The sequence below is a fragment of the Gasterosteus aculeatus genome, chromosome 4 (assembly GCF_964276395.1).
Source record: "Gasterosteus aculeatus chromosome 4, fGasAcu3.hap1.1, whole genome shotgun sequence".
Classification (NCBI taxonomy): domain Eukaryota; kingdom Metazoa; phylum Chordata; class Actinopteri; order Perciformes; family Gasterosteidae; genus Gasterosteus; species Gasterosteus aculeatus.
Genome location: NC_135691.1, coordinates 30,105,434 through 30,130,704, shown reverse-complemented (window position 1 = coordinate 30,130,704; position 25,271 = coordinate 30,105,434). Strand labels below are relative to the sequence as shown.

At 46.9% G+C, this 25,271-nt stretch overlaps 2 protein-coding genes and 1 long non-coding RNA gene across 14 annotated transcripts in view; 1 reads left to right on the top strand and 2 right to left on the bottom strand.

Moving 5' to 3' along the window:
- Nucleotides 1-536: 536 nt before the first annotated feature.
- LOC120817072 (uncharacterized) lies at nucleotides 537-20,248 on the bottom strand. Its single transcript, XM_040172846.2, has 9 exons — nucleotides 19,345-20,248; nucleotides 16,044-16,157; nucleotides 12,754-13,322; nucleotides 12,508-12,666; nucleotides 7,411-7,548; nucleotides 6,814-6,956; nucleotides 4,708-4,878; nucleotides 4,476-4,584; nucleotides 537-4,129 (listed from the first exon to the last, which is right to left on the bottom strand). The coding sequence occupies exons 1-9, from the start codon at nucleotides 19,970-19,972 to the stop codon at nucleotides 2,588-2,590; spliced, it is 3,573 nt and encodes a 1,190-aa protein (XP_040028780.2). The 5' UTR covers nucleotides 19,973-20,248; the 3' UTR covers nucleotides 537-2,587.
- LOC144406095 (uncharacterized) lies at nucleotides 20,123-22,089 on the top strand. The gene is made up of 2 exons (XR_013467257.1): nucleotides 20,123-21,679; nucleotides 21,714-22,089. It is a non-coding gene; the product is annotated as an uncharacterized LOC144406095 (long non-coding RNA).
- Nucleotides 21,560-25,271, bottom strand: part of LOC120817073 (tyrosine-protein phosphatase non-receptor type 12) — a 28,872-nt gene continuing 25,160 nt past the window's right edge. For 5 of the 12 annotated variants that reach the window (XM_040172851.2, XM_078100239.1, XM_078100237.1 and 2 more), the window contains 3 exons: nucleotides 25,135-25,182; nucleotides 24,507-24,588; nucleotides 21,560-24,322 (listed from right to left, as the gene is read on the bottom strand). In XM_040172851.2, coding sequence (XP_040028785.2) covers nucleotides 24,313-24,322; nucleotides 24,507-24,588; nucleotides 25,135-25,182 — 140 coding nt within the window. In that variant the 3' untranslated portion in view covers nucleotides 21,560-24,312. The remainder of the gene's footprint in view (nucleotides 24,323-24,506; nucleotides 24,589-25,134; nucleotides 25,183-25,271) is intronic. The other 7 variants (XM_040172852.2, XM_040172850.2, XM_078100236.1 and 4 more) reach the window with 3 other exon arrangements.

The following is a 25,271-nucleotide window of genomic DNA, read 5'->3' as shown; positions in this document are numbered from 1 at the left end:
CTCTGTGTGTGAAGATATTTCCAAGTCTTCGCTCCCAAACTCTCCTCCCTGAACTTCCTGCCTCACTCCCACTCTGAAGGTCAGCTGAGCTCTACTGGAATTCCTGCTGTGTGAGAGCCGCCAAAAGGGCCAAGTAGAGGAGGAGGGAAGCCATTTTGAATCGTAGACAGAGACAGAGACAGAGACAGAGACAGAGACAGAGACAGAGACAGACACACACACACACACACACACACACACACACACACACACACACACACACACACACACACACACACACACACACACACACACACACACACACACACACACACACACACACACACACACACACACACACACACACACACACACACACACACACACACACACACACACACACACACACACACACACACGTTATTGTGCCGTGTTTGGAGAAAATTAGATTTTCACGTGCACGACGACTTTAAAAAAACAAAACAAAAAAAAAAAACATTCCTACAAATGTCTTTCTTCGACTACCAGACCAGAAAGCATCCAGTCGTACCACAACATTTTCCATATAATGAACCTTTTATTAGCTAGGCTCGTATTGAAAGTAGAAACCACACTACAAGTTTTTTCCTCTTTACAAAACATTGTATGTACACTCCAGTGCTGACAGTTAAAAACCACAGAAATGAAATAAAAATGGTAAATAAATAAAATAAACTCCGAAAACAACGCCATCCACCATCCAACTATCACTTTCCCACATTTTTACAAAAAAATATAGAAGTAAGAGTTTTTCAGATTCAGGTTTTCTCCTTTTGTAACATCTGAAAACGAAAAGCATAAAAAGAGCTGCAGAGCGCCTTACAACCGGCATCGAGTGCTTAACATCAACTCGCTCTCCTCAAAGCCACAAGGTGAAGAGTTCAGTCCCCGAAATTAAGTTTAAAAGAGTCAAACTTTAGAGACACAAAGTGTGTGTGACACTTGATGTGTCGTCCTCAGAGATGCCGAGACACGAGTTTGACCTCACCTGACTCACGCCGCAGAGAGTTTTCAGCAGCTTTGGAAACCAATTTAAGGCTTTGCTCTAATTTTCTACAGAAAACTTTGACTCGGGACTCCTAAAGCTCCCGTGACGGACGTCGTGGGACCACTTAGTAGTTCACAGTTGAGGACAGGCACTGGGGAAAAACGCTGAGGGCTACATCCGCAGGCGGGCTGCACTTAAGCGGTGATCGCAAAATCAAAACGTCAAAGTGGGAGAGATGTGACAATTACACATTCACCACTCTGAAGAACATATTCATAGTTGTCACTGAAGTGGAATTTCAATAATTTATTCTACCTTTTAAAACACAAGGTCACTCCAGTCCCTGGCTGATAAATAAAATGTAATAAACAGACAGAAACTGGGCATCAATTAAATAGATAAATAGTGCTTTGGGGGGTGGGGGGGGGGGGTTCTCGACGGTGTACCTTCTGTGTACAAAGCCGTTCGTCAAAGAGGACGGAGGCCTGACTGATCAACACAACGTTCTTAAGAGATCCGGTAATCGCCCCATTGATCATCGGACATAATTTATCTTCAATGATATGGACTGCATTCAAACGGCAGTGGATATATCCAGGGTTTTCTTTTTTTACAGGGAGCTACGCCGAGTTAGCTGCATATGCGTAATAACTTAATGCTGCAGATTGAATATTTGACCCTGAACGTTAACCTTAAAGGTAACAAAGATTCAGGATAGTTTTCAGGAGACTTATATATTCGTGGATGTGTCCTGAAAGAGATTTATTTTCCCTGAGACTCTGAATTTAAACTCACCATACAATCATGAGAGTACATCTCATGACATGAGAAGAGTAGGGGGAAATAACACATTGGGAGTGATTATAAAAAATAAATTTAAAAAAGCATGATTCAATGGGGTTTTATCAATAACTATAATAAAATAATTATAATAAAAATACTGATATGGGGATATTTATATTCAGCAGATTATTGCGGGAGCATTATTGCTCAAAATACAATATCATGGAAACATACTGCGATATACTGTGTTATTTAAGGTTTTTCTCGAATGTATAGTAGAGGAAATGTAGTAATTGTAATAATTACATCAATACAAAATTGTGTTGTATAATATTACAATCTCTCATCATTATTACACAGTCTCGGGAACAAAGTATACGCTAGAAAAAAAAAGCCACTGAAATGGAAGCGTTAGCTGCAAGTTTCACAAAAAGGTTCTCATCATGAGCCTTTTCTATATAAATATCTGATAAAATAATTACTTTGTTCCTTCCTACCTCTGAAAACCCTCTTCGAAAAGCTGAACCAGACAGCGGTTTGGAGCAGGACGCTCATTGAACGTCATCGTCTTCAAAGCCACACGGGCGGAAATTAAAAACTGCCAATTAATGCAACGGCTGCCAATATTTCTGACCCACAAAGCGTTCAGTTCAATATAAAATTCAGTCCAGAAGTCCGACTCTGCTCTATAAACAACGGTGGTTACTTCCTTTTTACATAATTTTACAACATCATGACCAAAATAAAACCTTCTACATGTAGTCATTTGAAAACCGCATCAATATATACAAAAAACTTCTAAAAAATCAGATCCTGCTCCTCCTTGTGGTTTAAGGGAGGGGGGGGGACCGGAGGGGAAGGCTGAGGGGGGAGAGGGGGCGGGAGGGAAGGAGGCGGGAGGGGGGGCGGCGAGGAGGAAGGAGGGGGCGGCGGGTAAGGGAAAGGCTCGGGCTGGTACTGCGGTTGCAGCGGGTAAGGGCCGGGGGGCTGCGAGAGGAAAGACTGAGGGGGGAGGAAGTGGTGAGGCGACGGAGGGGCCAAGTGGGGATGCTGAGGGGGGAAGAAGGTGTTGCTGTGCGGGACAAACTGGTGGTGCGGCGGGAGGTGGGGAGGGAGGGGCTCGCTCGCCTGGTAGTATGGCTGAGTCTGCGCGCCGCCGTACGAGTTCAGAGGTCGAGCCGGCGGCGGGCCGGGTGCGAGGATCGACGGCCCGTGAGGAAGATGGGAGTGCGGCAGGAGAGGCGGGAAGGAAGGGGGGAGCAGGTGAGGGAGGCACGGGGGCGGGATGTGCTGGGGCGCATACTGCTGCATGTAGCCCCCTTGCCTGGCGGCGTCGCGCGAGTCCACGGCGCGACTCCACCGCTCGTGAAGCGCTTGTGTCCATAAGTCGGCCGGCGCGTGCGTCCGCGCGAAGGCGTGTCCTCGGACACCCGGGTTCTCGCCAGGCGAGTCCCTCGCGCTGGGGGGATGCGGCGCGGAGAAACGAGAGTCTGCCGGATGCTTAGGAGCGTTCGGGGGGGGCGCGGCGGAAGGCGAAGGAGAGGCGGAGGAGGGATCAGCAGCAGCTGAGGTGGAGCGCGGAGGAGCGGCGGCGGCTGACGGCGACGAGGTGGAGGAGGGAGACTTGGAGAGCGGCCATTTAGGAGCTGAAGAGGAAGGCCGTGCACTGGAAGACGTCACTCTACCGCCCGGATGGTGCTGCTGGTGGAGGTCCTTTGATGATGCCGCTTTGGGCTTTGGGTTGTGAGGCGGAGGAGGAGGGAGGGATGAAGGCGATTCGTCCTTGGGGAGCGGAAGCGGTGGCCGTTCTGCTTTCACCTTTGCCAGAGGTGAACCCTGCCGTTTGGGTTTTCCTCCTTCTTTCAACCTCTCCCTCTCCCTCCCTTTGTCCCTAGCACCGCCCTTACTCGAGTCCACTGGGAGAGCGGGCGGAGAGAAGAAAGTTGGATGATGAGCGCGCTCCTCCTTTTTGACAGCCAGCAACGTCCTGTTTTCTGCCACGTCAACCTCCTCACTCCTCCTCCTCTCCTTCACTCCTTTCTCGCTCTTCCCTTTTCTCCTCTCCTCCTTCAGCTCAATATGCTGCTCCTCCTCCTCCTCCTCCTCTTCCTTCACCTCCTCCTCCTCCTCCTTCACCCCCTCCCCCTGCTCCGCTCCCCCGTGGTATTGTCTTAAGCGGACGTGCCACGCCAGGCTGCAGACAGACGACACGGTCTTGAACTGGTGGACCACGTTGCGAGGGATGAAATAGACGTCATTGTGGCACAGGCGGATGCGGGCGTAGTGGATTCCCTCGCGACGCATCTGGTTCAGTTTGGCGTCATCCACCCACTGCACACACTGTAAAGAGAGAGAGGGAGGGAGTGGTGGGGGGGGCGGCCGTGGATTAAGATGCTTTCTCCAAACCGAAGGCTCCATCTTTTGACCCCGACATGCATTCTAAAAATTGTTATAAGAATATAAAAAGGTTGCTTCTTCCCGGTTTAGAAAAGTAAATTCAACATTTTGAACCATATAAAGAGTTTCTGAACCCTTACAAATTGCATTAAATTTCTCCACTCTAGACAAAGTTCTCGAAGTGACTGCAGTTCCACTTTGCGCCACCATGTGGCAGCATGTGCTGACTCTTTTAACCTCACAGTATTCTTAGAGTCCCTCTGTGTGTGTTTGTGTGCCATGTGGAGACCTGAGAGAGCGGCGGTTCGTAAAGGTCCAACTGCAGCCTCTGCACCACGTGAGGGAAATCTCCGGCATGGAAACACACAACGTCTTTGGTCACGCGAGGGGGCGCCGAGCTGAGAGCGAGTGAGGGGGGAGGAATAAGAAGGATTACACAGCGAGTAAGCAGTGTAAATAATGAGTGACGGTGTGTCCTTCCACTCTGCTACCTTGGTCCCACAAGCAGCTCCCCCGCCTACCTTTCTCCGGCCCGGACGGCCTTCAGCACCCCCACCGCCGCCGTGGTCTGCCGCTCGAAGCCCTGACCGATGTGGTCGGCGTGGGCCCGAGTGCGGTCCTCAAACAGCATCTCCCTGGGCTCGCTGGCCCGGGGCAGCGACTGCAGCAGGTTCTTCACCTCATTGGTTGAGCTGAGAGTGAAAAGAAAACAATCAAGAAAGTAAAAAACACAGTTCTACGACGAGAGTTCCCCCGTCTCTGTTTACTGCCGTGTAAATAAAGAATAAGAATGACTCAAGGTGGTCTGCCGCGGCAAAAATAAAATGGCTTTATTTCACATAAAATGATTCAAATAAATTTTAAAAAGTAACTGATGATTAATCTCAGTTTTATAATCGATCAAGTGTAACTAGATTACATCAAACCTCATCGGCTGCTTCACTGCTTATGTCATGAAAGTAAGCTGCCTTTTCAATAACAAAGTAAACTGCTGGAACACAACAGCGTTTTTCTTCTTGCCTACAGACTGAGAAGCTGAGAGTAGAAGCATAAAAAAAAGCTCTGTCGTCGAACAATAGAAGCACTGCAGTCAGCTCACTACTGGATCAGTGACTCACACTGGAGCCACAGCCAGATTCAGACAAGTGTACACACACACACACACACACACACACACACACACACACACACACACACACACACACACACACACACACACACACACTTTCAAAGTCTCTCTCTGAACAGAACAGCAGCTACGCTACCCATGTGGAACACTTAAATTGTGCATTCAGAGAAAAAAGCAGAGGGGAAGGAATTGGTGGAAGAGGAAGCAGAAGAAACCGTACAGAGGAATGGAGCTCAGTGTGTTTGAGCTGACTGCAGGCTGACAGTAATGCATGTAAAACCAGGAAAGCTGGTAAGTGAAACGGGGAAAAGAAGAGAGGGTAAAGGGAGGAGTGCTGAGCGTGCACATTCAGAGCGGTATTTAACGCCACAATCTCCCTCCTCCACATTCGAGGTCCTGTGGTTTCGGCACAGTACGTGTGTGTGAGTGACGCCAATCCGTCTCTGCACCAAGTCCCCGAGATGTGCATTTATGGGCCAATAAAGTGTGGGGGGGGGGTAAGGAAATGTGATGCAGGAATGGAGGCAGGGGGGGAGGTGGGGAGGCCATGGTTCAGGGCGGTAAAAAGGAGAAACTGAGGGGAAAATGCTCCCTGACATAAACACCGTTAAAAGTCCACAACAAACCCCTGGAAAGGTCGTACGTCGTGCCACACATGTGACATCACACCTTTTAGGTTACACACTGGATTGTGATTGGCCTACAAACCGTTTTTGTGTGATCACAAGATCATGTTGGTAAGGCTTACGTTGGTTCTTCTGCGGGTGAATGTAAAAAAGAAAACCACCAGTGTAACATACAAATGCCTTTTCAAAGGTCGTTGGAGGGAATAAACTATATTTAAAAAGGTCCTAAAATATATTTGGGAGGGAACCAGAATGTTTTTCCAACAAAAAACATACATTAAAAGCTGGACAGGAGCAGGTCGCTGCTGCGCGGCGCCGTTTCACTGCGAGCTGAAATCTGCTGGTTTGTTTTTTCACCGTCCGATACCATGAAAAAGCACCAAGAGAGACACAGATGTTCCCACAACGTCACATAAGCAGCTTTCCTGCAACACAACACAAGGTCTCGCTGCATCACGCCCTCTTCTCCAAAAATTCTTCCAAGTAGGTCTCGCATACAAATTCTCTTTAATGGCCTCGTTTAGACACCCCTCGTGCGTGTGAGACGGAGCTTACGTGTGAGCAGCAGCGACACAAACACGCGGCATGTAATTGCCTCAGCCCGCTACAACAAAGCTCCACACTGCCATCGCGGCTGTTTGCTTTGAGATTTGCGAGTGTGCTCTGTTCCCGTTTTCCATAATCAGTCCTCGTGGGCTGAGCGGTTGTGTAAAAAAAAAAGAAAAAAGGTAAACAAACAAATACCAGGGATGTGTAGCCGGCGCTGACGTTCACTCAGACCAAAATCCTCGCTAATTCCGTCTCGACGCGGCGGCTTAGAGAGGATCAAACGCGTCCGGCCCAGTGTGCATGTGTGCGTTTTTTGGACTCACCGTCTTCTCTTAAAAGGGGACTTTGGTATATCGGCCACAGGTATCATCTGTTCTCCCGGTCGGACCCACAAGATGGGCCCGTCGTCGCTCTCCGTGGGACGCATCTGCCTCAGACTGGAGAAGGTTCCCCACGGAAGAGTCCGCTGCAGACACGGCAGAGGAGATGAAAGGGAGGGAATAAATAATGAAAGCAGTTAGTGCATCCCTCACTTTGTCATTTAGCAACTCAAGTGTTCTATTTATTCCTCCCAAAAGAAAAGTATGCACGGAAATTGGCCCCCCCCGGCAAAAAATGTCACTTGCACCGGAGCTGCTTCAGAGCAGAAAGCCCCCCCAGGGGTGAGAGCCTCTTGATATGCACATGCATTAGGAGTGTCAACACGGAAGCCAAAGAGAAGAAAGGCTTGTAACTCCTGCATTGCAGGGAGATCAGCTTCTAAATCACTGACATGCCTGACGACTCACCGGCTCCTCTTTTGCCGTCCATTCGGCCCAGTTTAAACCTCAGCAGCCCCAGGGCCCCTCCACCCCCACCTCTCTACTCCCCCCCCGCCCGCTTTGTAGCCAGTCAATGGCGTTCACGGCGTCCCGACTCACCTTCAGGAAGGGCGACTCCTCCAGCATGCCGAGGAATTCTGGGAAATAATCGCCGACCTCCTCGTCCACGGCTCCAACCAGGCTGATCTGCCTCATGGCTCCGGCTCTGTATGTTCCGTTGCTGTACGTCCGCTTCACCTGCGGCAACCGTACGAGAAACGCAGCGTTAGACGACATGGGGCCGCTACTTTACCTCAGAGGCAGGAATACACTTTCCTTTGCATTGTGGTTATTTAGCCCCGGAATCAGCTTTTAAGAAGGGAAAAAAACAACATGTTTGGTGAGGCAAAATCGTTGTCTTCTTTCAGGCTCGCTAGTCAGATTGGCTGGTTTGGAACGGGGTCGTCGTGGCGCAGGGGTTAGAGAAGCACAAGGTTGTAGGTTCAATTCCAGGCTGCCCCATGTTCCATGACGAAGTGTCCCTGAGCAAGACACCTAACCCCTAATTGCTCCCCAGGCGAAAATGTGAAAAAGCCATGGGTTTAAAGTCTAATGTAAGTCGCTTTGGATAAAAGCGTCTGCTAAATGACCGGTAATGTAATGTAATGTAACTACCGTCCAACGTGGCCATGTTTGAGATATACATTTATTGGTCCAACTAAGGAGGATGACTCTTGTATTCACATTATAGTATTTATGACATAAAATCGACAAACTGGTCACAGTATATGACAGTTTATCATATAAATGGCTAAAATTCAAATAAACTTGTGGAAAAAATTCCACTGGATTAAAAAATAAAATTCGACACAAACTGTTAATCACTACGGAGTGTAAAAGAGTGTGCTGTTTCACTTGATGTTTGTGCTCCGCTGGCATGACTCGACAGACAGAAGTGCTCTTCACTTGGCTGATGGAGCAGAGAGTGTGTGTGTGTGTCTGTGTGTGTGTTGCATACCCTTGGATCTCAACAGCGTCTTTGTGTGTCTATGTGTGCGCAGTACGTGCAGCATGTGGCCTGCATGCTGTACTCTTGGCTGACCAGCGTGTGTCTGTGCGCGTGTGTGTGTGTGTGTCCTTGGCTGCACGCCTCTAGTGAGTCACCACTTGACAGCAAGGCATAAAGAAGGCGCGCAAGAGAGAGCGAGAGAGATAGGAGGGGGGGAGGCGGGGGATAGACTGGAGAGAAGGAATGGGGGACAGATGGAGGGAAGCTCTGAGAGAAAGTTACGGAAGGTCCAGCTGTGAAGACGGAAAGCGTGAAAAGGCACAGGGGGGATGGTGGGAATAACTCATGTGGAGCACGAGGGGGCAAGCAGGTGTAAATGAAGATAACACTTTTTGGGAATATAAAAGTGCAGGAGAAATAAATAGGTTGGAAAGAGGAGAACAGCGTAGGAGACATCAGATACGATAAAGTCAGACAAAAAGGAGGGAGACTGAGCCAGAGAGAGAAGAGGGCAGGTCAGATGGGATGGGAGGAGGTGAAATGAAGATGGAAACGTTTTGGAATTGGAAAAAGACTAAAAAAGGTGAAGGTGCTCGGAGTCTTTGAACAAGACTCCGACTGCCACAACAGCTGCTCAGAGGCCGATCATGCAGGACTGCAGCTCATAGTGTGTGTGTGTTAGCGAGGTTGTTACTTAATAAGGGATTGTTATTGGTCCAGTACCGTGGTTATTTATACAGGCTGGATAATTAGTAGATAACTATTCACATAATGTAAACAAACATTACTGATCCCATCAAATATAGATTTTAAATATAAGATACCAGCTGAGACATTTTTCTGTGAAAAATACGCGTCAGAAAATGTACCGTTTTTTTATACTAGGTGGGGGCACAAACTATTTTCACTCCATTTGACAAATAATATATGAAATGTTTACCGAGTAAAAATACTTAAAAAATGATGCATTTTCCCAGAGCCTGAAGTGGCATCCAGAGATCGCTCGTTTTATTCAAATACAAACAATTCACAAGCTGGACTGAGCAAATCAGTTTCAATATTGCTCCAGCATGTTTACCTGCAAACTGTTCTAATGTCAAATACCTTCATCTAATTTATGATTGAAGTAAACAAAGCGGGCCGAGCTGCGTGGTGCGTTTGTTCACTTCATTTCACTGCATCTGTGTCACTCAGGCGATGACGATTAAGGGCTCGAAATACTCCCCACATGCGTAACACATCACAACGTGAAATGATCTCACCGAGTCAACGACCTACACTCTTAGAGGAGTTCTGGGGTTCAAACGTTGTGCGTGTGTGTGTGTTTGTCTCTCAGCCAGTGTGCAGTCATCTTCCCGCGTGTGTTTACACGGCGCGTAATTAAACCGCTAAATAGCTCCCGTCTTGTTAGAAAGTCTCTCGCTATCAGAGCCGAGGCATTAAATAAGGCAACACACCACTGCACTAATACAAAAGGCGTTGATCACACACACACTAACAAGTTGAAAGGAAAACCGAGCGGTATTGTCAACAAAAAGGATTAAAACGGATTGTTTATTTCAATTATGTACGGCACCTGATTTGGTTTTCAAGGTCCGAAAATCCACAAGATTATATTATACATAATTATCTGTCATTTCTCCAGTTGCTAAAAGCAATTTGTCTCCCCACCCGGCTGCTTCCCACTTCTCCTTCATTATCTCTATTAGGGGCTCTATTAGGTGGAGCTTCTCTTTCCCATTCTCCGGTGGAGGTGCCACTTGTTTAATTCTGAACGAGTTCCCCTCCTCCCGTCAACACGCGCGTCACATGTGACAACATCGCTCGGCTCCTTCTGACCTCATTACGGCCTCTTAGTACTCTGCATATCGCTGTGCCTGTTTGGGGCCTTGATAAGACAAATTCTCATCTAGATCAGTCTAGACACACCAGTGTGCCGCGGCACCAGTGTGCCTCGAGAGGCTGTCAGGTGTGCCGTGGAAAAAAAATAATTTTTTACATACTGTCACTTCATTGGTGAAAAGATCAAGATCCCCCCACACCTCATCCAGATCCAGATGATGAGCCCAGTACAAGTGGGTGTCAAAAGAAGGCTAAAACGGTGAGGTCAAGACAGTGATAAGTATCTGTCATTTGGATTTTCCTTAATGATGTTCATATACCATGACAGTTGTTGTTCTAATTGCATGTCTTTTGTTCTACAGGTGTGTGGCGGTAATGCAGCCTGTCCAAAATGATGTGTACCTGGGCATAAAGCCTGTGCCATCTTGGCATTAGGATAAATAAAACACAACAAATAGAACACGCGTTTCCCTGATTTCTTGGAGTATATTATGCTCATGCTGAAACTATGTTTGGGACTGATTTATCATTTCGTTGTTGGTGTGCCGTGAGATTTTTTCTGTGTCTTAAGTGCGCCTTGATGCAAAAAAGGTTGAAAAACACTGATCTAGATAACAAAACACTTTGATGTATGCGTGTAATACGTTTCTTTATAAATGTGTTGCATTGCATATTCCCTTTGCTTGTCTCTAAAGATGCCGTCAGTCAGCTGGATCACAAGCCGATGTCGCCGATGCTCTTTGAGCATAAACAGAAGCACAGTGCGAGCGCAGGTTAGTATCAAATTAAAAAGAAAACCGCAGGCTGCTCGGTTGCCTCGTCTTAATCTGACGTCGTTAAAAAATAATTACTCCGCGACTAAACCGGAAAGAACAAATTACCTCGCTGTGGAAAGCGCATCGACTGTACTCGCCCCGAGAAAATAAGAGCGCTGTAATCTATGATCTTCAGCACCGGCGAGCAAAATTCCTTGAGTCAGGTCCTGAATACAAAGCACTGAACTGCAAGCAGAACGACTGGGATTCTGGACACACGGCTCATTATCGAGCCGCCTGTTTCACTCGCACACGAACTAGCAAAACTTTACAAGAGGGGGAGCGCACGGGTAAAATAGACCAAAGAACATTGCAGGCCGTTGCAATGTTTCCAAATCCTTTTCTTCTTTTCCTCGTGCACGCACACACACACACACACACACACACACACACACAGAATTACGGAGAGCAGCTGTCTGGTTGTTTGCATCTGGACCAGAGAACGAAACAACGGAGCAAATAAATGAAGGACAACAGGGAAAAAAAGAGAATAGCAGAGGAGAAGGAGTAGAGATCGTTAATCTGAGTCAGTGTACCTGTGGTGTGTTTACATCACACTCACATCTGTATGTGTGTGTGTGTGTGTGTGTGTGTGTGTGTATAGACTGTTTGCCTTTTTCCCAAGGTCACTGCTGAGAGCGAGGAGGGAGGGGGGGGATTAACAAGACCAGTGGACGATGACGTGAGCTCTGTAAGGAACACTACTCTTAAAGGGACAGCACAGCACAGGACGAATTAAGTATGCGTCTCGTTCGTTATTTAGGCTTCATTGGTGGGGGGGTGTCACATGCAGACGTCTATGAGAGCTGGCATGGACGTCAAACTAACAAAATAACGTTTAATAAAACCAGTCCCCCACACCTTGTAGTCTCACATACACACAAACACACACACGGCCTCATATTGAAAAAGAGCAGGCTGTGTCTCAATACGCAGCCACTCAGGAGGTTCCATGCGACAAAGGGATTTTCATTAGTGATCTGTAGACGGGAGGCAGCTCTAAATGAAGAGGCAAACAATCCGGACACCTCCGGCAATAAACACAGACGCACATTTCTGTTTTTTCCCGGTGGCTTCAAAAAGGTTGTGTAGCGTGCTGACGAGCAAAAAGAGGCTTGCATGCTCTTTGGTTTTAGAAAGGAAAAATAAGTGATTTTTCCCTTCGCTTTGACGCTCGAGCGGAGCGGCCATCTCTCGAATTAGAACTTAATTTCCAACCAAAAAATTAAACACTTTCCAGGTCTTTTTTTCGTCCCACATCCTCTTACTTTCTACTTCCTCTCTTACCATCGCTCATACTTTGCACAGTGAGATTACACGGCGCTAAAGTGAAGGGCACGCGGCTTCTCCGCCGCCATTCCTCATGTTGACGCTCACCCGGAGAAATCAGACATCTGTATGAGTGCAGTGTGCTGCTTAATGCGGGACAGACTGACGCACACGCCACACGGCCTCGGCAACGCAACCGTCCGGTCTTCTCCTTCAACCGACCTCGCCGGAGTCACATGAGTCCTGCGAGTGTCTGTGCGAGGGAGGTAGCGTCTGACTGACCTGGGAGTAGAAATTTGCCATGGTGGTGGTTTCTATGTCCTTCTTGGCCAGTATTTCCATTTTGACCGGCGCCGAGGGGAACTTGGTCGAGAAGTAGTCCAAGAAGTCCGGCAAGTATCCGGCTTCCCCGTGGACGATGCCCATGACGTAATGAGCGGCCTAAAAGAACCACAAGAGGATGAAATCCAAACAACAATTAACACTGAACCCCCCCCCCCCCACACAGAGAGATATGTCCGCCCCTACCTGCGACGAGTCCTCGCTGAACGCCAGCGTGACAAACTCCTGGGCGAACCTCTGCCTCTGGCTGGCGGAGAGCGAGGCCAGCTGGGACGTGTAGGCGTGGGCCACCAGGGCTCCTCCGTTGGGCTGCTTTTCGATGTGGATGTACGGCGCAAACTCCAGGCCCGCCACGCCGGGGCCGGCGCACCGCGGCCTGTGCTTGGCGAAGGGAGGGTGCGGCGTCTTTGCGGAGGTCGGCGGGAAGTCTGGGGCGTCGACGGGGGGTTTGGGGGCGAGAGGAGGGGAGGGAGGGAAGAGGTGTGGGGTTCTGTCGTTGGGCGGAGGGTAGACCGGGGGAGGCGACTTGAAGGGAGACAGAGAGGGGTTGTGAGAGGGATCAGGGGAGGAGAAGGACGAGGGAAGCGGAGAGGATGGAGGGAGGAGGAGCAGGCCGGCGCAAATGGTCTGGCTGGAGCGGTGGTACATCTTCACCCGTTTGTGCTTCTCCCCCTCTTTGTGCTTCTTCTTCTTTTTCTTCTTCACTTTTTTGATTTGCAGCTCCTCGGAGTTGATTTTCGCCTTCTCCTTCTCATCTGGACAGAGACGGAGAGAGAGAGAGCGAGAGAGAGGACAGTATTACTTGAGGCAATATTTTAGACGAGAAAACATTCTTACCAGACACAACACAAAAGATAGGAAAGAAAAAGTAGTTTTAGTCAGTCACAAGCTTTGTAAAGAAAAAGTCTGCTGTGTGAACAAACAAACCCGCAGCCCTTTTCATTCATTCGCAGAAGTCCTCAGAAAAAGCTTCCGTCTAAATAAAGGTGGAGAGAATAAAGGAAACCCGCCAATGACGCACAGGTAACCGCCCAGTCAATAAAAAGAAACGACACGCCGTGAGACGCAGTGTTCTTTACTTTGTTTATGTGATCAAAACAAACCGGATCTAGAGCATTCCCCATTTAAGCTAAAATAATGAGTCCTAACTATTTAAGTGAAGGCAGACGACTCGTGGCGTCTCCCAGATGGCGCGCGTCTCCCGGGGAGCGGGCGGAAAGCAAACCGAAGAGCGCCGACGTGGCATCCCTCGGGAACAGCGGATATCAATGAGCCAGGAAATACGCGTTGGAGTGACACATCTGAACAGAGACAGCTCGATGGACCGACTCCTTGAAGCCCGAGTCGGGACAGAGCGGAGCGCGCAAATTTACGCACAGCGCTACCGCTTGTGTGTGTCTAAGCTGTTCACATCTATTCGGAAAAGTGTCGCTAGCTGATTCATTCTTGGCCAGCAGCGGTTGTGTAAACAAGCGGACGTGTAGACATTTACAGTATACGAGTGAGTCTGCATGTGAGTGCATGTGAGTCGCTTTGATAGCTGCTGCCTCAGCATAATTCAAACATCAGCTACCAGCTCGCACACGCACACACAGTCTAGTTGGTACCATACACACGTTCAACGCCAGATAAGGCGGGAATGAAAGACAATGAAAAGACCCGAGTGAGAGTGAGCGAGCAATAAAGAGGGCAAGGAGGTATTTGCAGTACAATACCTGAGCTACTAATCAAAAAGCTCTTCAACACACAGGCGACCCCTCCCAACCCCCCCCCCCCCCCCCCCACACACACACACACAGCAGTGAGAAAATACACATGGTGAGATAAATTTGTTGGATATTGTCACGGTGATATGAAATGTAATAAACAGATAAAAGTGTCACAGCTTCAAATACTGATATTAAAAAAATATCATTCAAAGCGCACGATCAGATTACAATGCACAAACCAAAACGCACAATAAAGACATGTTAAAAAGAGGAATAATACCAACGTGGTACAAGTTTAATAAAGCAACTACTTAGTGTTCTTGACTCTTTACACATTTAGAGAGTCTGTGCGCCTGCAGCTGCTAATGAAAACCTTCCAGCAGAGAAAAGCCTCCACAGTGACGCACTTATGTTGTGTAGGACTCACACAGCTCGCACATCCACTGTGCGGGGAGCTGGTGTGGCTTCGGAATATATTTGACATAATCTGATCATGTGTGTTACGCTATAAAAAGTAGGGCTGCAACCAACAACAATCTATTTAATGTTTTGTTATGTTTTTTTTGGTAAAGACAAAAAAAAAGACGGTTTATTATCAGCAAGACCTTAAAGGAGTCTCAGGAAAAATAAATGTCCACAATTACGCATGATTTTCCCATCTGGCATTTAAAAACAAACATCCTCCCGGTGTGTACAAAGTGGGATCTCCCGCTCACGCAAACACACAAACACACTGGGGCGTGCAAGACGGTCACAGACCTTTTAAGGTCGCATGACTTCCCGATGAAATAATCGCACACAGCGGGACTCACTAACACACAGCTGAAGAGGGAGAGAAGCAGCTCTTTCGCTCCCTCTCTCTTTTTCTCTTTCGATACCTTCCTCTCTATTGTGAACAGTCCCTCACTCGACTCCCATCGCGTCTCATCTTTTAATTTTAAGTTATTAAAATGTTTGAATGTCCGGTCACAGTGAACACCAGAAATATATGACACAACCCACTATTTTAAAAGGAGATTCATTGCCAAAAATATTCACATTAAGTGTAAAATTGATTAAACTTTGTAGCACAAAACTTTAAACACCAACTACACCTCGTTAGGATGGAAAAGTAGCAACTACTACTTTTATCTTTCTTTTTTGGACCTCCTAATGATATGATTCATCGAATTTATAACCCAAGTGGCCTGAAACGGATATCTTTATTAAGCAATTAACCACATTTGCCAGTTCTGAGTGGATGAGCTTCACAGCTCCTGTGTGTGATCTATTGATCTCCTGGTCTCCGACAGCCAGTTATTTCATACAAAAAACGTTTTATGACCAATATTACTGCTCAGGTTTTTGGGCAGTTAGATTTTTCCATGGTTTTATTTGAAGGATCCTTTGCTGAAATGTCTTTAAGATACTTTATGTCTTTAGGTCTAAAACCGCACTCCACAGAGTGACCTGCTTTGAGTGCCTGTTCCTTTAAATGCTCATAAATCATAGCGACGAGAGAATGATAAGGAAGCTCATTCTTAGTCCGTCAAGCATGACGTTTCTGACGTACATGAATTGTAACCAATCACGGGAGTTGTTTTTCTCCAGAGTTTTGGGGTCGGTAGCCAAATTAACTTGCAGAAGGACTAAAAAAAGTGGAATTTTCATAATACGTCTCCTTTAAGGGACGTCATATAAATAACATTAAAAAAAACAATGATGTCTTGACCAAATACTGTGTGTGTGTGTGTGTGTGTGTGTGTGCGCGCGCTCTCTCCCTCCCACCTTTAATGGGCGGCATGACTCCGTTCTCCCCCTTGATGTCGTTTATCGCCTTGTGCTTCTTCTTCTTCTCCTGGTCTTTGTCTCCACCTTTGACCTTCTCCCCGTCGCAGTGCTCTGTGGAAGCAGAGAGGATTCACGTTAAAACACTTCAGCGTTTTCACACATAACCTCATGCAAGTCATTTTATTTCCCTTCCCGGTGTTTCTCTGCGCGTTGAGGGAGTATCACAGAGAAAGGAACTTGGACGGGGCTTCAATGTTGCACTTGCCCCAAATCCCTCTGCATTACTGCATTAAATAAAAGGTATGTATTACACCCACACTGAAAGGTATGTTCATGTGTAGATCATCAGCCGCCTCCGGCTGAGATTAGAAAGCTGCACCTTCCTTAAAATATCGCTCATTTGATGAAATCTTCTTTACATCACCTCCTTTGGTTCATTATTTTTCCTTATAGGCACATCAAAAAGAAAAAGCCTCCATTCTTTTTTGGGCCAATTTTTCTCTTTCTTTTTTTTTGTTCCCAAAGAACTTTTTTCCTTTGAACTCAGCCGGATCCGCCTTTAAAAAGGAAGCTGTGTCTTCAGACCCTTCACTCTCCTGTGGACGAGTGGAGAGCGAACACAGCATGGTTGGATTCGCCGTTTGCAGGATCAAAGGCTTTGAAAGTTTAAAAAAAGGCTCAAAGAGGAGCAGTAGGGGAGAATAGGGTCCATCGATAAACTCTTTTCAATGATTATATTCAAACAAAAGCCTCGGCGAGTTTCAGCAGGTTGTTTTCCTTCGCTACTTTAAATGCGTGCCGTGATTACCCTCAAACCTCGTGCCTAATATGGAGGAACGCCAAGAAATGACACTTTGAGGAGCGGCGCAGAGCAAATGCCGTAAAATGACCGTCTCAAAACACTGATTCAGAGCCACTGCAAAGCTTTCTATGGAGGAGGTTCTCACGCAGATCGATGGCCAGGTCTAAAAACATCTCATCCCACCATTCAGAAACTCTTCATTTTCGAGGCGACAGCGGGGAGATGTTTATCGCAGCGTGGCAGAAGAGACAGTCAGTCATCTTCTAGACTGCTTATCCAAGAGAGGTGGGGCTCCACTCCTCCTTTGTCTCTCTGAAGGGGAAATGCCGTTCAGATGATCACAGGAGAGAAAAGGCTTTGAACTTTTAGTCTCGCTCCAATCCCCAGCTATCAAAATGAACTCAATTAATACAATGAATTACATTTAACCAGTTTGAACCTGCAACGGCCCAGTGTTTGAAGCTGTGGCCCAGACGCCGCGTCGGCAAAATGACCCGGCTCTCGGCCAAATGCATGCTAGGATACGCGACAGCCCGAACAGGGTAACGTGATCAAAAGAACGGATTAAAGATCTCCATAAATATGGCAGCGGTAACATTAATCATCCAAAAGGGTTCCAACGCCCTTTCATACTGTCAACGTAACATCGTATCGCACTCGGAGCGTTTGATTTCATTATATGACGTTATGCTTTGTGAATCTCAATGAACAAAAAGAAACAAGCTTATTCTGACGGGATTAGTCATCACCGCGAGAACCACCGCGCAGCCAGGCGTCAACCAGCACGCCCTCGCCGCAGTGAGTTCCCTCACTGAGGAGTGTTGTTGCACACGACAGGAAATATGTTTTGTTTTTGTTTTTTTAAAGGCCACGGTAAACCGGGCCGCGGGGGGAAACCAGAAACACTCACCATACTCCTGATGGTCAGTGGGTCTAGTTATAAAAAACACAACAACTCAATAATTAAAACAACCTAAAGAGCCATATTACTCTGTCGGTGTAATCTATTACAAACATGCCGGTTCATCTGAACTCAGAAATGTGTCTAAATGTCAGCGGCAAACCTTCAGGGGACCAGCGATTGGTTGTTACGATAATATCAGACCGCATGTAAATACATTGGGTGCCAACAACAGGTCAGCTCCGTGTCTCAGCGGGGATTAAACCTCTAATCTTTGAGTTGAACTATTTATCCCGCCGCCAGATCAACCGGCCTAATGCAGTAACGTCTCCTTGTTCATCGTACTTAGACTCAGGTATTTTATTAGAACGTATGATGTTGGTTTTATTTCCTCCCAGCATCCCCTTAATCCGATGCCGAGGTCTGTCCCAGTCGAGGAAGAGGATCGATCCACCGGGACCGGCTTTAATGGGGAGGTGCCGCTCGGAACGGAGCCTTTTAATCCTCGACACACTCGGGATTAATGTGTGACTTGCAGCGCCACTCGGGCTCCGCATTCACATATTTTCTCATCTTGAAATGTGACGCTCTCTCGCTGCAGCAATTACAGGTTTGCGATTTCGCTCAAAAGGCACCTCGGTGGTGCTGAATTACACATTCTTACTTAAGGCTGCGTCTGAGTTCTTTATTCATATTCATTTATGAAAATGAACATCATAAAGCGTAACATAATCACTCTGACTGACTTTTAGACTTCTGGTCGCTAAAAAAGGTAAAAGAAACGGCATAATTACCATGAACATTGTTTTTCAAATACCCGCTTTTGTGTGTCCGATTCAGTTTAAACCCCTATGAAGGTGTTCATGCACATCCACCACGAGACGGTGTTGGTGATGTGATGGAGCCACTGTTCTGCTGTCTACACCGACTGCGGTGGCCGCTCAAAGCTGGTCATGACCTCTGGAGCTACCCGACTGGAAAAGGGTGACATCATGCACACACAGACACACACACACACACAGGCGTGCGACTCACTACAGCCGGTGTCCAAACACTTGCACAAGAATAACGTTTACACACAGCAAATATAGATTTTTTTTTCCAACTCTCTATTGGCTTGCAGATGATAAAATGAGCCACCGACGTAGAGAATACAAGAGATAAAGTGGAGGCCTGCAGATGAGACAATCATACAGAACTAGTAGAGTAGCGTTCGATGAACGCAACCGCGCCTGTTGGGCCGTCGGACCGGTGACACCCCGGGGTGGCAGAGGGGGGCGTGGCGCGCCACCAAAACAACGCTCACCCTCTAATGGCGGCCGGCTGTCACAGCGAAATGACAGCAGCGTGCGACGGGAGGAAATAACACAAATCACACCTCCACGCCGCACAAAAAAAACGAACCGTTTACCACCTCGCAGTCGTGGTTTCTATTTATTTATTTTTGCAGAAACGACCCAACTGTGTAACAACAAGCCCGCAGCAGCTGGCGCGCGAACTAAGATATTAAAACAATTAAACTATTTTTTTTTAAACCGCACAACTCAAACTTTATCAACTCCGCTTCAAGTACATTTTTTTTTAGGAACACACACCTTTGGGTGGCAACACCTCGTCCCCGTTCTCTCTCTTCCCGGCAGAAGTGTTGTTAATCCTGCCGATGTCGTTTTGGTTGTTGTTGTTGCGAACATTCCTCCCCGGCGCGGAGGTCACCAACACTTTATGTTTCTTCTTCTCCTCCCCGCCTCCTCTGCCCTTTTCCCGCGGTTTGTCTTTGCCCGGCTGCCGGGGTTCGGAGGAGGAGGACGGCGCCTTGTGGAGGAAGAAATCGCTCCGTTTCAAGACTTTATTGGTCGGCGGTTGGGATCCCCCGGTAGCGGGCACCGGAGGGCCGCTCCCGCCGCCGCCGCCGCTCGCCGTGACGGGGCCGAAGCTCCAGGCGTAACTCCGCTGCTTCCCGGGCTGCCGGAGTCTCTCTCCGCCGTTACCGTCGCCTCCCACTGCGCCTTCCCTGCGCAGTTTCTTGGGCTTGACGCTCCTCTCCACGAGTCGGACCTTCTTGGGCGGCGGTGCGTGGAATTCGCGGGAACCCTGCGAGCGGTTGTCGGGGGCTCCTGTCGCCTCGTTCGGCTTGACCGGCGGGCTTTTGGTCGCGGGGGCAACCGCCGGGGCTCCCGCAGTAGCAGCTCCAGCGGGGCGAGCGGAGCCCAGCGAGTCAGCCATCTTGAGGCTTCTCTCTGTTTACTCGCTTCCCCCTACGGCCGCCGCTGCTGTTTTTTTTTTTTTAGCGCGACGAGCAAGGAGGCAGTGAAGGGGCCGGGCTTAATATGATTGACAGGCCGTTAGAAAAGGGGGCGGGGTTTAGGCTTGACTATGGGCTTGATTGACAGGTATCGAGGGAAAAACAATAGGACGGATTTAACAGTGTGACGTTAAGGTTTTTTTGAGAACAATTTTGAGCAAGACTTCAAGCAACGTAAATAAAAACACAACCCTAGAAAACCGAACACGGGTTTATTGTGATATTCCCATCAAATGGATAAATGGGGCTTTAATTTTTTCTATAGAGCTGTAGCCTATGAGATTATCACTCACACAATTCAACACATCATTCCTTACACATCACCATGGATCCTCCGGAGCGGTTAACACTTATTTATATATTGACATAAAACATTTTCTTCATTCAGACTCACCACAAGTCAGTGAGTGACACCAAACGGCGTGAATACTAAAAGTGGTGAATACTAAAGGTGACGAGCGACTGCAAGCGGCCGGTTGTAAAGTCACAACTGAGACAAGATTATTGCAGGATGCTATTGTGCGGCCTGTGTGAATAGTAACCATCTGGAAGTTATTTTGTGCATCATATTCTTGCAGCATATATGACTCATACACCTAAAAATATATATTATACATAATATATTCTGGGCTTTTAGAAGACTACACTTTTCAGTTCTTTGATAGCAGTGCAGCCTTCTGCTACTGCTCAGACATACACTGAACACTCATTGGCTCTATTTATAAGTCATTGCATAACTGTTGAACCGCTCCATGGGGAAAACTGAGGTGACCCAGTTGAAATAGCAACCTGGCTTGATCATCAGCGGGAGCGGTGAGAGGCCTGTGGAGCACAAGTACTGGTTTCTCTCCTCACACCAACAAAATATGTTAACTTGTATTGACCACAATGGGTGTGAAGTGTTATTTAAATAACGATTTAATTCATGTCAGCAGTATAAAGTCATACATTTATCATATGGATGTATTTCTTGAAAAATGACTCACTATTAGAGCAAACCATCAATTAAAGGGATATCCACATAAATTCACTCACTGCAAAGGTTGGTCAATATCATTCCTTTAATTCAAACATAACTAAGGACTTGTAGTTTGCGGCAGGTGTTTTTAATTAACGACTATTACCAAAGCAACCACCTCTGCCCCCCCCCCCTCCATTACACATTGAATATTGCATTGTAATAAACTATAATTTATGAACTATAAAATGAGCACCTTTCTTGCCGAAGCAAAACATGAATAATTAAATCACGCCTTCCCACCTGCTGTGCCTCTACGTGTGTGTAGTGTAACTGCAAATGGGACACACGCACAATGATTTACATCACATTGTACGTGCGTGCGTAGCAATCAGACTTCATTCCTTGTGGCTTCAGAGACAAGTCGAAGTGATTAGTCAATTTTTGTCTGATCTATATTGGAAGTAAAAGCGGTCTGCATTCACTCTCTCACACACACACACACACACACACTCTTTGAAATTCATAAAATCAAAAACGAAGAGGCGTGTTTTTACTTGATGTTCATTTTTACTGATTGATTTCTGCAACATACAAACGTTTGTGTGTTTATGTGTGTAAGGAAGGGCACGAGGCGTGTGAGTGTGTGTGTGTGTGTGTGTGTGTGTGTGTGTGTGTGAGTGTGTGAGTGTGTGTGTGTGTAGGGAGGGGTGGGGAGATGGGGGGTGGGGGGGGTAAGAGGAGAGTCCCACAGTAGGCGTTGAGCAAGCAGCAGCGAACAAATCACATTGTTCACGTCCCGCCGCTGATGGTGGTGGTTGGAGGAGCGAGGACGAGGGCCGGGCTCTCACTTAAAGGCACAGGTGGGCTCTTTCTCCGGGATCGAGGCTAGTGTGTACGAGAAGGGGCCAGGTGGGTAGAGGAGCATGTGGGAGGTAAATGAGGGGGGAAATGGGCCGTTGGAAAATCTTTTCAAAGACTGGTTTGGTTTTCTCAGTGTGTCCATTTAACAGTGTAATTCAGCGTATTTAGTTCATTTGACCCACCGCAGAGGAAGGGATGGATTTCTCAAGTGTACTGATCCGTTGGCGCGGAGATAGGCGTGTTGCAAACGACGATTTTTGAAATTAAAAGAAAAGCAGGGAGGGTTTGTGGGGAGGATCTATCGGATTTCAAATTCTGCATTAAAGAGCTGAAAAAAAGAAAAAGGTGGAGAAAAGTGTGAGAAGAGAGAAGTGGGACTTGAGACGCAACAAACAGTGTATACAAAAATAACTTTAAAATAGCATTTACAAAAGAAAATGACCATTATTATCATCATCATCATCATTTATATTATTATTACAATCTTATTCGAAGCGCGGTGTAGCTATCTTTAAGGGGGCTGGATGGCACTCAACGCTTTACTCCTGCCAACCAATTAAAACTACATTTTACATCTTTTTAAGCATGAACTCCAAACATAAGGCATGAAAACAAACCTCAGATATTTGCCAGAAGCAAAGAAACTAAAACGGGCGGCAGAACGGAATAATTTACAGATTGAAGGAAAACGCTGCGTAGGGGAGGAATCATCATCATGCACGGACTTTCTTACAGCTTCTGTTAATAATAATATCCAGGAGATAATAAATCTGAAATATATACGGAAAATTCCCTGTACAGACTTTTCTTCATCTTTATAAAACAATGCATATACCGGATAGTTATGGTCGCTAATGAAGCAGGCGAATGAGGAGGAAACCGGAGTCCTGAGTCCCTGTTATCATCGTTTCACACATACAGAAGCAGATAAAGTATGACTTTATTTTTATTTGGCCCTCAAGATTAAAATCCATACAAGTCCGATTTGAAGAAAACTTGTTGTCACGGGAAACCACACTTTACATGAATCTGTCAAGTCCTATAAGAGTCTACTCTGGAACACTGAGTAAACCGGCTGCTAAAAATAAAGATAATCAAGTCAAAGATAATTGACCTGCATGGTGGATCAATCAAGGGGAGGAGAATGAAAACAGAAAAAAACTGGAAGGGGGAAGGAAAAAAAAATGTATTATGATAATTTAAGAAGGGAACATCGCTCTTTGGTTCAACTTTTTGCAAATCATAGTGAACGCGACGCATCAGTCATCACCAAACCTCGAGGTTTTGCCAAGACGTAACGTCCGGCGACCCACACTGCCACAGCTCACCCACTAATGCTTTGCGTGTTATTTATTCCATAAGTGCAAAAACTGAAGTGTAAAAAAAAAAAAAAAAAAAAGTCCAGATGCTAAGCTAAGCAGCTTCTGGCTCCCGTGGCACATACAGACATGAGAGTGGGATGGAACTTCTCAACAAACCCATAGCAGTTCATTTCCCAAATATCTTTTTGATAACAGCACGTTTAAAAAAACAAAAAGGAGCCGGCAGACTACCGCAATGACCAAACTACGTCAATCTAGGTCTCTGGTAAACTGAGGTCAGCGTAGAAATATCAAGTAGTCTGAAGCTGAAGGCGCTGCAGACAATGCAGGAATAAATCCTACAGGAAACCGGTTAAAAGGTTGTTAACATTCAGCTTTAGGGCTCCTGCCTCCATGCCGGTCCTTCGTAATGCAGCACCAGCACAGAGACAGAGGGAGGGAGCATCCTGACTTGTACACACCCTACGGAAAAGGTTGCATCATGGGTAACACATTATCTTTGTTTTTTTGATTGTTGTTTGTTCAGAGAAAGGAAGCAGACACCTGATGGCGGTTCAGTTAAGCCCCAGCAATCCGCTTCCCACAGTAGCTTTTCTGATTCAAGATAATTCCTGATTTATAATGAAAAAAAAAAAGATATCTTAAACATCTCTCTTCATTTAGCCTTACAGATTTACATGACACATCTGAAGCAAGAGATTCAAATGCATGTTTTTGTTTAGCAAATTTCACCGGAAAACAGGAGTTATTCTTTAACCACTAACAGGAATCCAGCGTCAGGAGAAGAGAAAACCAACAGCATCAGCGAGCTGAGCAAGAAAAACGTGGACATGCCACTTGACCAGTAAGTGTTCGTCTGCTCTGCACAGTCACTTTGAAGGAAGGACCGAGGAGGAGCAGGAGGTATCGCACAGAGTTACACAGAAGGCGTTTCTGGGTAAGTAAGTGTGCCGTCTGTCTGCGTGGCATCCATCAACTAGGTTTTTCTTTTTTTTGGACCAGCCAGGTGAGATGGTACGGTCCGATCTCTCGACAGGGGAGGACACTGCAGATGGACGGTCCCCATTATGTCCACTCCAGAGGGGGTTCCCGGGGGCCTTTGGGCTGAATGCAGCGGTTACCGAACCCTGACAGGAGACGGACAAGAACGGCTCAGCTGGGTTTGTTTAAGCCGTAAACCGCCCAGAGATAATGCGAGAGCAACGCCACAGATTACAATGAAAGCAACTTTGACCATGTTAATGAATAAATAACCACTTGTGCAAATAATATCTCTGAATGAAAAGTAGAGACCTGACACTGCAGACTTACCCACCCAGGTCAGCCTTGCTGTTTGTGGTGCCAGCAGATGCAGGATCAGTCGGAGACGTCTTCTTAACGCACTCCGACACGCCTGCACACAAAGGAACCGGGGTGGAAGCATAGCGTGAATATCAGCGGTGTGAAGTACTGTGTGATAAATATAGTTAAAACTGGAAATACTAAATGGCAGATGAATGAAGTGCTCTACTCTCAACTCATTTCCTCAACAAACTTAGTTCATGACAATTTAAGGCAGTCAATCGGCAGCAACATAAATTCAAGCATAGCCCGTTATGTATGTATGTATTTGTTATGAACGCTCGAGTTACATTCACAGCTAGTGAAAACAAATCATAACAGCATTCAAGTCCAACGGTTTGTGCCGATTATTCCGTCTCTGTCGCAGAGACACACTGGAACTACTGGAGCGATAAAGTGGCAGTTAGCATCATCGCACAGTCCTCACTGCGTGATTCGGCACGCACGCGCACACACTTCTCATTTCACCTCTCGACAGACAGTGCTTTATCTTTTCGGTGGCTCATCCACTCTTTATTACTCCTTTCCTCTCTTTCTGTCTCTGTCTCTTTCCCTCTCTCTCTCTCCCCCCCTTTTCACAAACTGAGTTTATCCGTACCTTTACGTGAAGCGGCCCATTCGGCCGAGGGTTTCCCTTCCAGGGGGTCTGACGGAGAGAGCAACACAAAGAAAGAGTGAGTTTCACAGAGAGAATGAACAGCTCCGCCTCGACGCACACAGCCTTTCACTGCCTTT

Coding starts and splice junctions, on each gene's coding strand:
- LOC120817072 (XM_040172846.2), bottom strand. CDS start 19,972: ATGGCTGACTCGCTGGGCTCCGCTCGCCCCGCTGGAGCTGCTACTGCG. Junction 12,667..12,753: donor TCAGCGAGGACTCGTCGCAG/GTAGGGGCGGAC, acceptor TGGTTCTTTTAG/GCCGCTCATTACGTCATGGG. Junction 4,130..4,475: donor ACGAACCGCCGCTCTCTCAG/GTCTCCACATGG, acceptor CTCTCTTTACAG/TGTGTGCAGTGGGTGGATGA.